This window comes from Brachionichthys hirsutus, chromosome 19 (assembly GCF_040956055.1).
Source record: "Brachionichthys hirsutus isolate HB-005 chromosome 19, CSIRO-AGI_Bhir_v1, whole genome shotgun sequence".
Taxonomy (NCBI): Eukaryota; Metazoa; Chordata; class Actinopteri; order Lophiiformes; family Brachionichthyidae; genus Brachionichthys; species Brachionichthys hirsutus.
The window spans coordinates 11530543-11545688 of record NC_090915.1 but is presented as its reverse complement, the minus strand read 5'-3'; the positions used below and the strand labels follow the sequence as shown (position 1 = coordinate 11545688).

At 42.8% G+C, this 15146-nt stretch overlaps 1 protein-coding gene across 1 annotated transcript in view; it reads right to left on the bottom strand.

Annotated features, from left to right (window-relative positions):
* Window positions 1-15146, bottom strand: part of LOC137908940 (voltage-dependent N-type calcium channel subunit alpha-1B-like) — an 86855-nt gene that overhangs the window by 15206 nt on the left and 56503 nt on the right. Inside the window, exons 28-40 of the mRNA XM_068753371.1 lie at window positions 12639-12735; window positions 11839-11999; window positions 11533-11670; window positions 10817-11018; window positions 10444-10608; window positions 9293-9403; window positions 7365-7448; window positions 6330-6446; window positions 5842-5907; window positions 3091-3182; window positions 2832-2982; window positions 2289-2416; window positions 880-976 (exon numbers count right to left, since the gene is read on the bottom strand). Coding sequence (XP_068609472.1) covers window positions 880-976; window positions 2289-2416; window positions 2832-2982; window positions 3091-3182; window positions 5842-5907; window positions 6330-6446; window positions 7365-7448; window positions 9293-9403; window positions 10444-10608; window positions 10817-11018; window positions 11533-11670; window positions 11839-11999; window positions 12639-12735 — 1609 coding nt within the window. The remainder of the gene's footprint in view (window positions 1-879; window positions 977-2288; window positions 2417-2831; window positions 2983-3090; window positions 3183-5841; window positions 5908-6329; window positions 6447-7364; window positions 7449-9292; window positions 9404-10443; window positions 10609-10816; window positions 11019-11532; window positions 11671-11838; window positions 12000-12638; window positions 12736-15146) is intronic.

The following is a 15146-nucleotide window of genomic DNA, read 5'->3' as shown; positions in this document are numbered from 1 at the left end:
TTTTAAATCAGGCGGTTCGTGGAGATTCTATGTCTAGTAAAAGCAAAGTTACTGACATGACAAGCGTAACGCTGAGTGGTGGCACGCGGGTGGATTTTCTATCACGCCAATAACAGAAGAAATAATGATTTTCAAAATGTTAATACTGCAGTTTATACTGTTATAATTCTATTTTATGTCTGAACCTTTGAAGGTCATGCCTTCGGATCGTTCTTGGCTTGCTTTGTCTGCATGGTGTGGCTCTCCTCGGGTGCAGCGCCTTAAAGTCGTGAGTTTAACACTGACTCAATGACGTCATTCAAGAAGTTTCATGCAGCTACGGTACTCCTGGAGCCAAAAGTGGGCTCCACAGTGGCCGTTGATACGCAGCTTATAGGAAAGATGGTTGTGAACACATCACAGGCAGCAAGTGGTTTATGCAGCCGGAGCATTTTGGGAATATCTCTGGCTTTGCCTTTTTGACTCTGCAGCGACCGTCCAGTGCGTAGCCACAGCTACAAACTCTTCAGAGAGCCACCTTTCAAAAGAGGCGATTATTTCTCACTCAAAAGACAGATCTTCTGCGGACTGCTCCTTGAAGATGCCCACGCTTTCGGCATGCTAACAAGCGGAAGCGGTAACCAAGGTGGAAACAAAGCACACAATGCTGTTCTTCCACTCCCGTGTTTGGGAGCAGACATCGCATCTTGCGCTTTCTGTTTCAGCCTGACTTGTGGGCATTGTTTCCTGCACTCGCTATGGTTACCTGCCAGCTGGTTAGTGGAGTATCAATGCATGTTACTATGCATGTTCGGTTGGGTCATTCTCGGGAACCGCAGGGAATGAGAATGGACGCTCACAGTCCCTTTGGAAACAAAACGACTGTGTGGGAGTGCAAACCTTATACGCCACCCTGTTAGGGCACTTCTTCCCCAGGCCCAGAGGAGGCGAGATAAAACGTAACAATTTGTACATATCCTGATAGCATATCCTCCCGCTGAAAAAGACAACACATGTTCAAGAGGTTAGTTTACAGGCGATGTCATTGCATCTACTGTATCTAAATGATTTGGATTTTTTAATTTTCATTACATTTCTGTTGATTTTACTTTACTTTTTAAATCTGCAAAATGAATGGTCTATATGTCATGCAATTCCCGAGGAAAAATAGATGATTTAGGTCAGGTTAATATATTAAGGGTGATAATACTGGAATCCAAATTTGAAATACGCATGAAGCAGAAAGAGAATGCGTAAGTTGTTCCAGTTATTGACACGTCTGAGAAAAATATATTTTTTTTTAAAGTGCTTAACATATCCAGAGGCACCTCTCCGGTGCAAAAGTGATGAGCACGTAAAGTTATGTGAAAATATCACCCCAGAAATCCTCAGGCAGGCGGACAGACAGACCCCCCCCCTCACTTTCTTCGTGGTAGGGGATAAATCTCACCTCTTACCTCTTCCTTTCCTCACAATTAAAACAAAAAAATAAAATAGCGGCTGTAAACTGCAGAGGTCATTTTACTCATGCAGGAGCAATCCTTTGGTGTTTAACAAATAATTTTACATGAAATCGTAATTTAATAATTTTGAAATAAATCAATCTTGTCCTTTAATAAAATAAAACCCCCAATAAAAAAGGACAAGTCTTTTATATATTCCCGGCAGCAAGCTCGCATGAAAATGAGTTAAAGCAGTTAAAACACACCGAGTGCAACTGGAGGCACTTCTCTGAGCTTTTAAGCTAATTTATATTCGATGGAATAAATAATGATGCCTCCCCCGGAATGTCTGCCAAGAGATGGCAATTTCCTACTTTCACATCTCACACCTCTCCTGGAGTCCCTAGTCCCTGACAAGGAGCCTTATTTAAAACTTAATGAGCCTTACATAATCTGTGTGAGATTGTCAGAACTCATATTGTGCTCGAGCCAAGATAAACAGTGTGGATGTGAGGGCCAGAGGGAGCCGGAGCAAACCTGCATCCCTCCCGAAAACAAATAGGAACGCTTTCTCGTCACGCCGCGGAGATGGGCTTTGGAGCGCCATCATGCAGCGACACAGAGGGCTGAGGGGACGCGAGGTGGAGCACCGGATTTACATGCATGAGTTTATCTGACAGGGGGGGGGGCACGTAACCCCAGACAAGCTTAATGCCAAAATGGAATTTTTCTACGTCATATTGGAGGCAGTCATCCTGCCTGAACGCAGAAGACAGGCTTGCATTGCTGTTTCCCACCTCCCAATTAAAGCACACGCTCCTCTTTAACACGGGGGGGGGGGGGGGGGTATACTGATGAACCGCTTACCAGGCTGCAGGGTCGTACTCTGCCCACACGCGGATGAATTCATCCAGGTGATGTGGGCCCAGGATGGACGCGTCCCTGGTCAGATATTCAAAGTTGTCCATGATGACGGCAACGAATAGATTCAACATCTGGAGAAGGAAAAGAGAATCAAATGAAAAATAATAATAATGGAGAGAAAAAAGAATGATGAGAATTTTTTTTTTATTCATTTTAATAGAAGTTTTAATAGAAATATTAATTGAAGTTATTATAGAGATTGAATATTGGTTATTTGGAGCTTAAACTACATGTTTTATTATACTGCTGAACATTTTGCATAATCTTTATAAGCTGAACCAGCTGATCTATAAATTGGTGTTTATTTGAAAATAAATCTCTTGTTAAAATGTGCTTTTTCCCCCCTCCGTTTTCTTTACGATGTTTTAACTGTGTTTGATATGAAAAATAAATAAACACACTAAACACACAATTTTAGTTTACATGACCTTAAGTTTTTGGCAAAAAAACAACGTTTGACGGCTCTCTGTTTCCCTTCACACTGACCAGGAAGGAGCAGAGGAAGATGAAGGAGACGAAGTAGAAGTAGGCAAAGTCGCTTCCACACTCCTTCCCGACGGTTCCTGAGAGCCTATCACACGGCCGGTTACTGAGACACGCCAACATGATCTCATGCCACGCCTCGCCCGTCGCACTCCTGAGAAGCACACGAATCGCAATGAAGGTCACAGGTACACGGGAGTGGGGGGGGGGGGGGGGGTCAGCATCAGCAGCTGGTACTTTTAGAATACGAAAGCAGTGCTACCTGAAGAGGAGGGTAAGGGCCTGCAAAAACGTCTGGAAGTTGTTGTGGTGATTTATGGCTGTCTCGTCAATCAGCTCAATGTTTCCGAACACCTGAGGCAGCAGGAGAGCAGGTGGTGAAGGCAAAGCCTGGACTCTACTGTTATAATGAACTACTGGAGCAGAGACTCCTCCGTCTGGGACCGAAACAGAGACACGCCTTCAACTTTGACATCTTTGCTTTTCTTCGGCAGGAAATATTTCTGTCGGGATTTCTGTATTTATTTTTCTCTGATCCTGTTTGTGGTATATTTTAAATATGATGTTGCATCATAGCCCACAAAGATTTAAATATGACTGTGACATTAAAAATTATAAATGAACATTTAAATAAAGACCACTCTCCTTTGCATCCAATGCAATTTGGATTCCGTGAAAATCATTCTACAGAGTTTGCAAACTGTCTGTTTATAGAAAAGATTCAACGCCTGTTGGACACCAATCCCAGCGTTGGTGCAGTATTTCTGGATCTGAGAAAGGCATTTCACACTGTAAATCATGAAATTAACCCATTTAAATTTTTCTTTGGATGCTATTCAGTGAATAAAATCATATTTAGAATTGCGTCTGTATTAACAGTGTCAATCAACATTTCTAGATGTCCCGGTTGGTCTGCCTCAGGGGTCAATACTTGGTCCACTGTTATTTTCTATGTATATTAATGACTTGTCAAATTCATGTGTTAATGTTGAATTTCAAATGTATGCCGATGATGCTGTCATCTTCACTAGTGCAAAAAACCTTTCATAACACTTGGGGCTGCTAGAATGTTTCTGCATTCTATGATTTTGTCACACTTTGGACATTGCATTACATGTTGGTCACTGGCAGGTGTAAATACATGCAAAATCATAGAATCACTCTATAAAAAATCATTAAAGGTCTTTGATAGAAAACCAATGTCATTCCATGTTTGTAAAATTTTTAAAAAGTACAATTTATTGAGCCTTGAGAATTTTAAAAGTTTTAAAATTGCTTGTCTAATGTACAAGGTGTTACATGGACTTGCCCCGCCACCCATGTCGGACTTTCTTAAAAAAAGGGCACACAGCGGTTCCAGGACCAGGGCCTCCTCTAGAGGGGACTGTGAGGTCCCACTCAGAAAAACTGCCTTTGGACAAAATGCTCTTTCTGTAAAGGCCAGTAAGATCTGGAACAGTCTTCCACTCGCCATCAGGGAGCGTCCCATATTACAAACCTTCAAAACTCACCTCAAGCAGTGGTTGAAAGTAAACCAGTCCTGTAACCACTAGCTCTAAACCTTTTAGTAATGTACTGTATTGCGTCGTGTTTTTATTGTAACCTCTTGTTCGTTTTTAAGTCTTGTTGTGTTTTTATTTATTTATTTATTTATTTCTGGTTTATTTCTTTTACTTTTACTTGCCTAGGGACTGCGGATGTAAATAAGCATTTTTGCTAGAATCCGGCATATTTACATCTATTAGATTATTCTGTATCGATGTTCATTAATGTGCACTGTCCCTATCAAATGAATGAATGAATCTAATATAAAAGACTAGAAAAGCACTCGGAGAGCGCAGACCTCCGCCAAGCAGCTCATTCCCCTCCTAATTGGATTTACACCGTCCACATGGTGATCTGGATCATCATCAAGAGGTTCTAAATTGTTCTTGGTATCTTTATACACCAACCATGAAAAGTAAATCAGAGTTGATTTTTAACCGATTCTTTAATCCGTAAATGGGGTTTCCAATGTTAAAAAGTTTGTAAAATCAGATCCAGATGACATTCGGTGGTGAGATAGAGGCCCCTGCCCTACATGATTGTGTCAAATTCCATAAACATCAATCAATAATCAACCGAGATATTGAGGAATAAAGTGAAGCTCCATTGACTGCAAAGTTAACAAAAATGTCAAAGTGATCCAGAATCCAGGATCTCTTCTGGATCATCACCAAAATGTAATCGTCCGTTCCTGGTAACATTCCCAACATGTCCTGGAAATGTCATCAAGATCTGTCCAGAACAGACAAACAAACCAACGCCAGAGAAAGCATAGGTGATAATCAGGAACCAGGTCAGCAGGACCTTTAATATTCATGGCACCTTCAGCAGCCTCCATCCCTAATTACTTCAGATTAATGCAGATTCTAGAGAATGGAAATCTCAGTAAAATCTATTTATATCTGTAATCCGCTGTTATGTCCAGTGCATTGCTCTGAGCTTACACTGAATGAAGGCAGACAGAGAACAGATAAACTGTCACAACCTGTAATGTCAGACGTGAGTTCAGCAAACCGGAGGCCTCTTTTTAAATATGTATCTGCCCCACAGCCACTTCCATCCCTCTAGCCAATCAGCAGTGGCTGCTGGGCCCGGGAGAACTCTGGCAGCAATCCATTATGACTGAACAGCAACTGACTTTTGGGGACGAAACAGTAAGACACACAAAGAGCAGACAAACCGAAGCTTACTCTAAAATCGCACAGCCCCCTAAATTAGTTGCATACTTATGCAATCCATTGCAGTAGCCATGCAACACATGCTGCGTGAATTCAGGTCTACCAAAGTGTTTACTGCTAGCATTGCTGCTTCGCACAATAACACGTATAACAAACAAACAGAATGATGTCAGCAAACACAATCTGCACACACAGATCTGAGCGGTGGAATAATGAACTCAAACAGGTCATGGCACCCGGGGAGCTGCACCAGACCTTATTCCCTTTGCTCCCTTCTTGTCACAGCTCACCTGCATTCCGATGATGGCGTAGATGAAGAACAGCATGGCAATGAGCAAGCAGACATAAGGCAGAGCCTGAAAACACACAGAAACGCAGGTCAAACATCGACGGAACCACCAACTCGCCCGTCCTTGACCAAAGCAGCTAAGAGGTCTTATTCAAGGACCCGATCAGCTGAGCCGACCCGCACGGTCCATTCTCTTCATCCTGTTCATGTTGCTGTGAAAAGGAGGCGGACGTCTGCTGTAGTTTAATAGCCACCTTTTGAAACTTGCCATATACTGTCCATCTTCATTGAGCTAAAGGCTCTCACTGCTGATATTAAACCTGCTGGTAAGTCCCATTTCATTTAACGAGCCCCAGGAAAGCATCTTTTCTGATTGAATCCTTTCAAAATACAGTTTTGAAATATGCTCTATATCAATGTGGTCTTATTCACACGCACGCACACACACACACACACGTCCGGATGCAAATGAAGGCGTGCAGAACTCGCCTTGAAGGACTGAACGAACGTCCACAGCAGGATGCGGATGGTGTAGCCCTGCCGCAGCAGCTTGATGAGACGAGCTGCCCTGAACAGCCTCAAGAAACTCAGATTGATCATCTTGTCCTGAGAGAGAAAACACAGAGGCTCTGAGGCATCGGAATATAAACCAGGGAGGAAGGTTTTGTGACTTGAAACTGCGCACTCATCATTTTATATGGAAATAGTAGCCGAAAGCAATACATCACAACCTTGCTTATCGTTTCCCCCCTTGCTTCAAGCCTACTGGATCAGTTACGACCAGTAGCTTACCGTGGCTTATTCTAACATTTAAAATGTGTAATAATAATAACAAAGAGGTTCATTGGTAACAGATGGCGGCATGAACGTCCTCTAAAGCAGCGGTCCCCAACCACCGGGCCGCGGCCCGGTACCGGTCTGCGGCAGGAAAAAGGTTGGGGGCCGCTGCTCTAAAGGCTCCGTCATCAAGAGCAAACAGTCCAACAGTTTAAGAGAAATAGGTCTCAGTTTGCAACAGCAAGGATTCTGAAGCCTTCAGCATCAACAGACCATAATATCATCAGAAGGTTCAAAGAATCTTGATCATCTGGATTTTACTTTCAACTTGATGAAGGCATCGATGCAGCAATAAACGTTATTGTTCTGGGACACGAGACAAAGGGTATTCTTTTTACATCGTCACAAAATCAGCGGACAACAAGAAAAGCCACTTACCGTCTAAAGGTGTCAGGTGTGACACGGGGGCAGAGTGAGGGCACAGGCGCCAGGAGAGACGAAAGATGGAGACAGCGAAAGAGAAAAGAACGAAACGCAGAAGAGAAGAGAGAGAACAGAAGAGCAGTGATCACATGAAACGAATGTCACACGAAGAGAACGACTTGCTCTAAACTGCATTCCAAAGACACTGCTTCGTGTGACCGACATGCAAGCATCTATGTTCCTCTTTTATTTGCTGCAGCTGCTGGACCTATGAGAATGCCCGGAGGCTGGGGGTGATGGCGCCCGGATGGCCGCCCCCCTTACCTTAATCTCTGTGACCAAGATGTCCGTGACGCTTCCGAGCACAGTCACAAAGTCAAACACGTTCCAGGCTGCCGTCAGGTAGTTCTACAAGACAAAGACATGATGATGATGAATATATTTATTAGATAGAATGTTAGAGTACAAGTACAGTCACACAGCAGCATGTATTACAGTACAAGTACAGTCACACAGCAGCATGTATTACAGTACAAGTACAGTCACACAGCAGCATGTATTACAGTACAAGTACAGTCAAACAGTAGTATGTATTACAGTACAAGTACAGTCAAACAGTGGCATGTATTACAGTACAAATACAGTCAAACAGTGGCATGTATTACAGTACAAATACAGTCACACAATATCATGTATTACAGTACAAGTACAGTCAAACAGTGGCATGTATTACAGTACAAATACAGTCACACAATATCATGTATTACAGTACAAGTACAGTCAAACAGTAGCATGTGTTATAGTACAAGTACAGTCAAACAGTGGTATGTATTACAGTACAAGTACAGTCAAACAGTAGCATGTGTTATAGTACAAGTACAGTCAAACAGTGGTATGTATTACAGTACAAGTACAGTCAAACAGCAGCATGTATTACAGTACAAGTACAGTCAAACAGTGGCATGTATTACAGTACAAATACAGTCACACAATATCATGTATTACAGTACAAGTACAGTCACACAGTAGCATGTACTACAGTACAAGTACAGTAACATCCTGTCTAAGAGGAGCATTTCTAAAAGCCCTTGCGGTCTTGTTTCCGTTGAAAGTCCTTCGTACATAAATCATCGACATTTAACAATACCAATAAATTAAAAATGAATTACTCAATTGATGCAAAATAACTAAATTAAAAAGACACATACTATGTACAACGTAGGTGGACAAAAAGGGGGGGGGGTTGATCCGGAGAGAGTCGTGGTGACTATCTCCATTTCTGCCCCCCTGAAAGGTGAATTTTTAGGGCCGTTTTGAATGAGGCCAAAGAGGTGCATGTTTTGAGGGCAGGGGTCAAACAGTTCCACCCTTAGGGGGCAGTATTGTAAAAAGATGTTTTACCCATGTTAGTCTTGTACAAACATGGAGAGATCGAGCTCAAACGTAACAATGATAAACATCTCTGGTACAATTCCAGGTTTGCTTCTTATGAAAGAAAAGGGGTTGCAACTATTTTAGTGGCAATTTATTAATCTTTACAAGTACAACTGAATTTGAGTTGAGATTTAATATACAATACCGGTACTGCTGGAGCCGATCCCAGCTTTCCGGCTTCCTCCCACCACCAAAAAGATGCAACTTAAGCAAATTGGTTTTGCTAAATGATCCGTATAGGTGTCTGTCTATGTTTGGCCTTGTGATGAACTGGTGACTTATCCAGGGTGTACCCCGCCTCTCGCCCGTAGACTGCTGGGATAGACTCCAGTAGATCCCGGGACCAGGATTCCGGATTAAGCAGTTAAGAAAATGAAAATGCAAAATAAATATTTGTTTTGTCCTCATTGTGGAAATAAGTGCCCTTAGTGCAGGGACTTTCTAAGGTGCAGGTTAAATTACAGATAAGGTATGTGTTTATGAAAAAGTTGCAGCGGTTGTTCATGCAGCTCCTGATGCAGCTGCAGTCTGAAGAGATGCTGCAGCCGAGTGTTCATACCAGCAGATGCAGGCTCATCCACCTGAGCTCAATAAACAGGTGGAGGCAAGTGCTGTGTGTGAAAACCTATTTAAGAAATGGGCCGCATAATTGGAACTGAACCAGACTTGAAACGCCTCGGTGCGGCGCTGAAAGCCCCCATGTCGAGGGAGATTTATTCTTTGTCAGCATTTTTCGTTTTTTATTATCTGTAAACACGGTATAACAATAAATTCCTGTCTGGCAGAGAACAGCAGAGCATAAAGTCTGGAAAGCTCACCAATGGACCGAAGGCAATAATCTTGAGGATGCACTCCAGTGTGAAGAGGGCTGTGAATACGATGTTCAAGTATTTCAGCATCGACTCGTACAATTCTGGAGCGCCGTAAAACTGAGGAGGAAAAGGCACACAATGAAAACAGCACGCAACACAGAGAACGGAGTTTTGTCTCGATTTTTGTGGAGGGAGGACCCACTACCTCTAAGTTTTACGTGATAATACATAAATCAAAATCATTGATATTAAACTCAATTTGTAAATTTTATGTATTTTGTATTTCTGAAAAGCTGTAAAACTTCAGGTTTTAGGGCGAGTTTTTTGTGGATGAATCTGGATGGAACCAGCTTTTCTAATTGAATACAGTGATTAACAGAGATTTTCTCTTGAGACGGAGAGTAAAGGAACTGCATGTTGGGGTTCTGAATTGTTTGCTTTCATTTCATTCTCCCCTCTCCCTCTCCCTTGGCAGTGGGCGTGGCAGAGCTGACACATCTGTGATCAATCATCCAATTCCCCAACTGCTTATAGTCCCTCAGTCACCAATCACCAGACCACCCAGATGTCTCCCGTGCCTGTTTCCCGTCCCCTCCGATCTGTTCCTGGTTTTCCCGTTCCAGTCCCTGCTCTTTGGTGAAGCCGTTCCGTTCTCTGCCGTTTCTGAACTGTAGGCTGAGTATTTTGATTTTGTTTGAGTTAACTACCAGCCCAGCTGTTGTTCCTGCACTTTCGTTTGGCTGCGATTTTGTGTTGTTTTCTCACTGGACGTTCCAGCCCGTCCACCCCTCAGTACTGTTTTAGTCTCTAAATGTCTCTGTTTTTTTGGGGTCTTGCTCTGCTCGTTGGCCTTACGGGACGCAACACTGCAAGCACACAAGCGAATCGTTCTGCTGTACGGTGGTGGGCTTTGATTTTTAAGTGTTGACCCTGTCTGCAGGCCAGACCAGTGGCGTTGCTGTCATCGCATCTCTGCCTTAAGAAACACGGATGTCACGGTCTGGATGCATGGAATCGGCTTCTGCGGACCCTTTTAAATATGTATTTAAATCGTGGGCCGTCTTCGCACGGGGGGACCAAATGAATGGCTGGGACAACATGGCATCACTTTTTTATGACTGATTAGTGCCCGAGGATTGGCGGGAGGAAGCACTGACCTTCATCATCAGCACGACTGTGTTGAGGGCGATTAATGTCATGATGGCGTACTCGAATGGGGGCGACACCACGAACTTCCACATCTTGTACTGGTAGGACTGCTTGTTCTCTGGCATGTATCTTGTCAGCGGCTTGGCGTTGATGGCAAAGTCAATGCAAGCCCTCTGTTTGATGGCAAGACAAACAAAAGTCAACACTGCAGTTTGAGGGTCTGTGACCAATAACTAAAAGTTTATTTACAAAAAAGCAACATGATTTTAGGTATCCGTGAGGCAGAGCGTGCTTTATTAGTGTTTTGTTGGGACTAAAAACGGAATCAATTTCAATTTGGGATCCAAGAGTCGTCTTGAGAAACAAGGGAATCAGCATCACCTCATTCTTCTCGAGGCTACACTCCGACATGGCCTTGTCTCCCTGCTCCTGGAAGGTGATGATGATCAAAGCCACAAATATGTTGACGAAGAAGAAGGGAAACACCACAAAGTAGACCACGTAAAATATCGATGTTTCCATGCGGAAGCCCGGGTTTGGGCCTTGGTCCTCGTAAGTGGCGTCCACGGAATGTTTCAAGACCCTGGAACAGAGGAAGCTTCAAGACGTCAGGCCCTCAACCATTTTCCAACCTTCTTAGACTAATTCAGAACATTTTCCAGTCATTTTTCTTAAAAGGAAAGTCTAGTCCTACTGAGGAATGTAAGTCACAATATCTTACACTGCATGGTGGCGAGTTCACGAGTCACCATGAATTAAAGCAATGAATTAAATTAGAATACGATGATCAGCAGTCCTTGACTGAGATGAGAGGATAATAAATGGAGATTTAGCTCAGATGCAAACTGAAGGCGTCTATGCGAGCGGCTTGATTACATCTTTAGAGAAGGCAGAGCAATTAAGCCTGGAGAAATGAGTTGGGTTTAATCTGCTCTTGTCAGCCTACAGGTGTGCTGAGTGAGTTTCAAGAAACAGAAGGGAATTCTAGTGCAAATATAACAATTAAAAGTGAAAAGAAAAAGAAAAAATCTAAAGTTTCATATTCAACTTAGAACAAAAGATGGTGTACAGAAGCTCGTTGGAGGTTTCTGACTTACATCGGCCATCCCTCTCCCGTTGAGACGGTAAAGAGTGTCAAGAAGGCCCAAAGAACATTGTCATAGTGGAACTCGTACTTCTTCCACTCTCTGGGCTGAGCTGTCACATCTTCCTTGTCATAGTCCAGAAAATGTCCCCTGAGAGAGGAGCAGGAGAAGCAAAAGGAGGAGTCACCAAAAAAGGAGAAAAATACCAATCTACACTGTCAAGATACAAGACAAAAAAACATGCTACTGGGAACCTCGGCATAAACGCATGTCTCCCAATGGCAACCGGCATGGCAGAGAGTGAGCTCGGCGTTGTACCTGCAGTCTTTCTCCAGCGCCTTGGACTCATCGGTGCAGTAGAAGAATTTCCCTTTAAAGAGCTGCACAGCGATAACAGCAAAGATGAACATGAAGAGCATGTAGACGATGAGGATGTTAAGGACGTTCTTCAGAGAGTTTACGACACAGTCGAACACCGCCTGGAAGACACGCACACGCACACGCACACAGGAGCTTCAGAAACGTTCAGGTGCCACCATTTGCTTTCCGAAAGTAACTGTGATGACAAGAAACATAATTACCTCCACCAGGGAGGTTATGTTTTTGCCAGTGTTTGTCTCTGCCTGTCTGTCTGTCTGTCTGTTAGCAACATAACTCAAAAGTTTAGGATGTTGATAACATTTTCAGGGAATGTCAGGAATGTTTTACGCCAGATGCTATTCTGATGCATTCCTCTGCATTTATCCGGGCTTGTGACCGGCTCAAGGGATGAATGATGAATATAGGAGGAGGAGCTCAGTCACCAGCGAGGAACTCGGAGTAGAACCGCTGCTCCTTTTTATTTATTTTTTGGATTGACTGCCTCTGTCACATCTTTTGAAGAGAAGGTCTTCTAGGAAATTAAGCTAACAACAAGCTTCTTAGTGAAACATACTGGAAGCACTTTTCAGATTCCACCTCCTCCCTTCTGAACCCGTCAGATTTAATCTGCAGCCAAGGACTCTATAGTTTATTAAAACTCCTTGTTATGTAAGTGTGACCGGTGCCGGCTGTGGCCCCAGCTGCTGTTGTGTTTTTGGCAGAATGGACAGTGTGGCCGACAGATCGGATTCCCGTACCTTCAGCTTGGGCAGCCGTTTAATGGTCTTGAGCGGCCGCAGCACTCGGAGGACCCTCAGTGACTTAATGGTGTTGATATCCTTGCCTTTTGTCCCTCTGTGCAGATTGAAAACATACAGTTAGTCTTGCACATGGAACATAAATGCTAATCATAATCGACCCCCCCCCCCCCAGGCAGGTATAAATATACCTGTATTCTGTTAGTATCATGCAAGTGAGCTAGCAAGATCATTGTCAGTGACTACAGCACATTTACTCAAGTACTGTATGTGTGTATGTCAGGTATTTGGTTTTATTTATTTTTATTTATTTCAAATATAAATGTAAACTAGAAAAGCATGCAGACCTCCGCCGAGCAGCTCATTCCCCTCCTAATTGGATTTACACCATCCACATGGTGATCTGGATCATCATCAAAAGGTTCTAAATTGTTCTTGGTATCTTTATACACCAACCGTGAAAAGTAAAAGTGAATCAGAGTTGCTTTTTAGCAGATTTTTTAATCCGTAAATGGGGTTTTCAATGTTAAAATGTTATACGTTTTTCTCACGTCATTCTGGAGCCGAACCAGATGAAATTCGGTGGTGAGATAGAGACCCCCGTCCTACATGACTGTGTCAAATTTCATAAATATTGGTCAATTATCAACCGAGCTATTGAGGAACAAATTTCAAACTGAACTAATCTGTTCAACCTTCTCAACATTTCCTGAAAATGTCATCAAGATCTGACAACATCTATCTTTCTTTCCTTTTGTTTGTCCCTTTCTTTTATTCTTTCTTCTTATATTCTCTTTTTTGTTCTTTGGTTTCCCCTGCTTTTCTCCATTCTTCCTATCAGTCCTTTTCCATACCTTCATTTACTTTTGTGCAACAATATCTTTTCCATTAAAAGAAACTGTCAATCCCCCAAAAATTCAACCAAATCTTTAGTCTTCTTTGTTACATGAGGTACATTTTTAAGTAAATAATTATTTCCCTTTTGAATTTATTAAGATATTTTTTCCCAACGCTGCCCCGTCTGTGTGGAGCCTCACCATACAGAATAAAATGTGCGACTATGCAGCACACAACCAGTAAATCATCAGCTACCATGTTTCTGCAGAATAACAAAATGCACAAAGGTTCGGTCCCCTGCTTGGGGAGGCAGCCTCTTTGCAGGAAACACTGCTGTCAATCATTGCAGAAGCTGCAGGCTCGGTCACAGTGGGGGGGTGGGTGCAGGTGGTAGCTGCTACATCGATAACATGCAGCTGAGACATCACTCAGAGGCTGACCTTGGCCAAGAACAGTGGAGGAGGAATTCAGCCACAATACATTTCTTGCTTGTCTTTTCAGGATTTAAACATTTAGATGTGTATAAATTAAGAATGTTTATGCACAAAGTGCCTAAAGAGACGTCAGCCAATAGCGATGGGCCAGTTTAATAAGGAGGTGGAGCTGGAGAGGTGGCAGCTACCTAACGTTGACCCATGCTTCTGCCTGTACTCAGATCTGTGTCTGTACAAACTTACAGAGGAAAGGAATACTTTTTGAGCCTTGCTGAAGCCCCAAGGTAGATTTAAGGATGAACTGTTTTGGTCACTTCTACTGAAATAACATAGCCTCAAGAAAAACTAGAAGAAAACACCCAGGCTTATTTTATGTGCACACATCACAGTCCGTTTAGCAACAGGCTCAAAATGGAAATGATCTTTTTTTAATCATCACTCCAAACGTGAGGACATAATAAACTGTTGTAATGTAATCTACCACCCTAGAATGTTGTCATTTAATCGCTGTATATATCGCTGTATCATGATATGTTACAGGTTATGTCATCGAGGCTGCTCCTTCGCTCTACATGCATCAGCTGCAGAGGATACTCATGCTGATTTTCTGATGAGAAATATTAGCATCAGTGTAGCAGAATTACGTCATGTATGTTTAACATGTGTTGAGCTGAACCGCGAGATAAGTTGCGGACATTTTATACTCAGGGGGATAAAACTGCACCAAAACATCATGCAGCTGTCATGCTTGGTTGCCTCGGTTACCCTGGCATGCATCTGGACAGTCAATGCCAGTCCTCGCTAGTCAAGGACCTCAAAACATTGAGACAGAAAGAAACAGTCTCCCAATAGCTTTCAGAAGCAACAGTGTGTGTGTGTGTGTGTGTGTGTGTGTGCGCGTGTCCATAGTCATCCTGACTCTTTGCATGCTGAGTGAGAGGATCATTTCCTGTTTAGAGACAAAATCTTGCATCCAATCAGTGCATCCTATTTCCTCAGCAAAACAGGATATGCTTGATATTAATTACGCAGGGATATATTAGTCACACATGTATACATGTTTGTGTTCCGTTGTAGCAGATAAGACTCATTAAATGTATTGCCACAGTGCTTGTATTGGTAGTTGTATGATTCATACAAAACATTAAAAAAATAAAATGTGCATAACCAGAAGGAATCTTGCCTTGCATTTAAAACAAATGTTCAATCTGAGCCCTGCATAACGTGTGCTTTTATG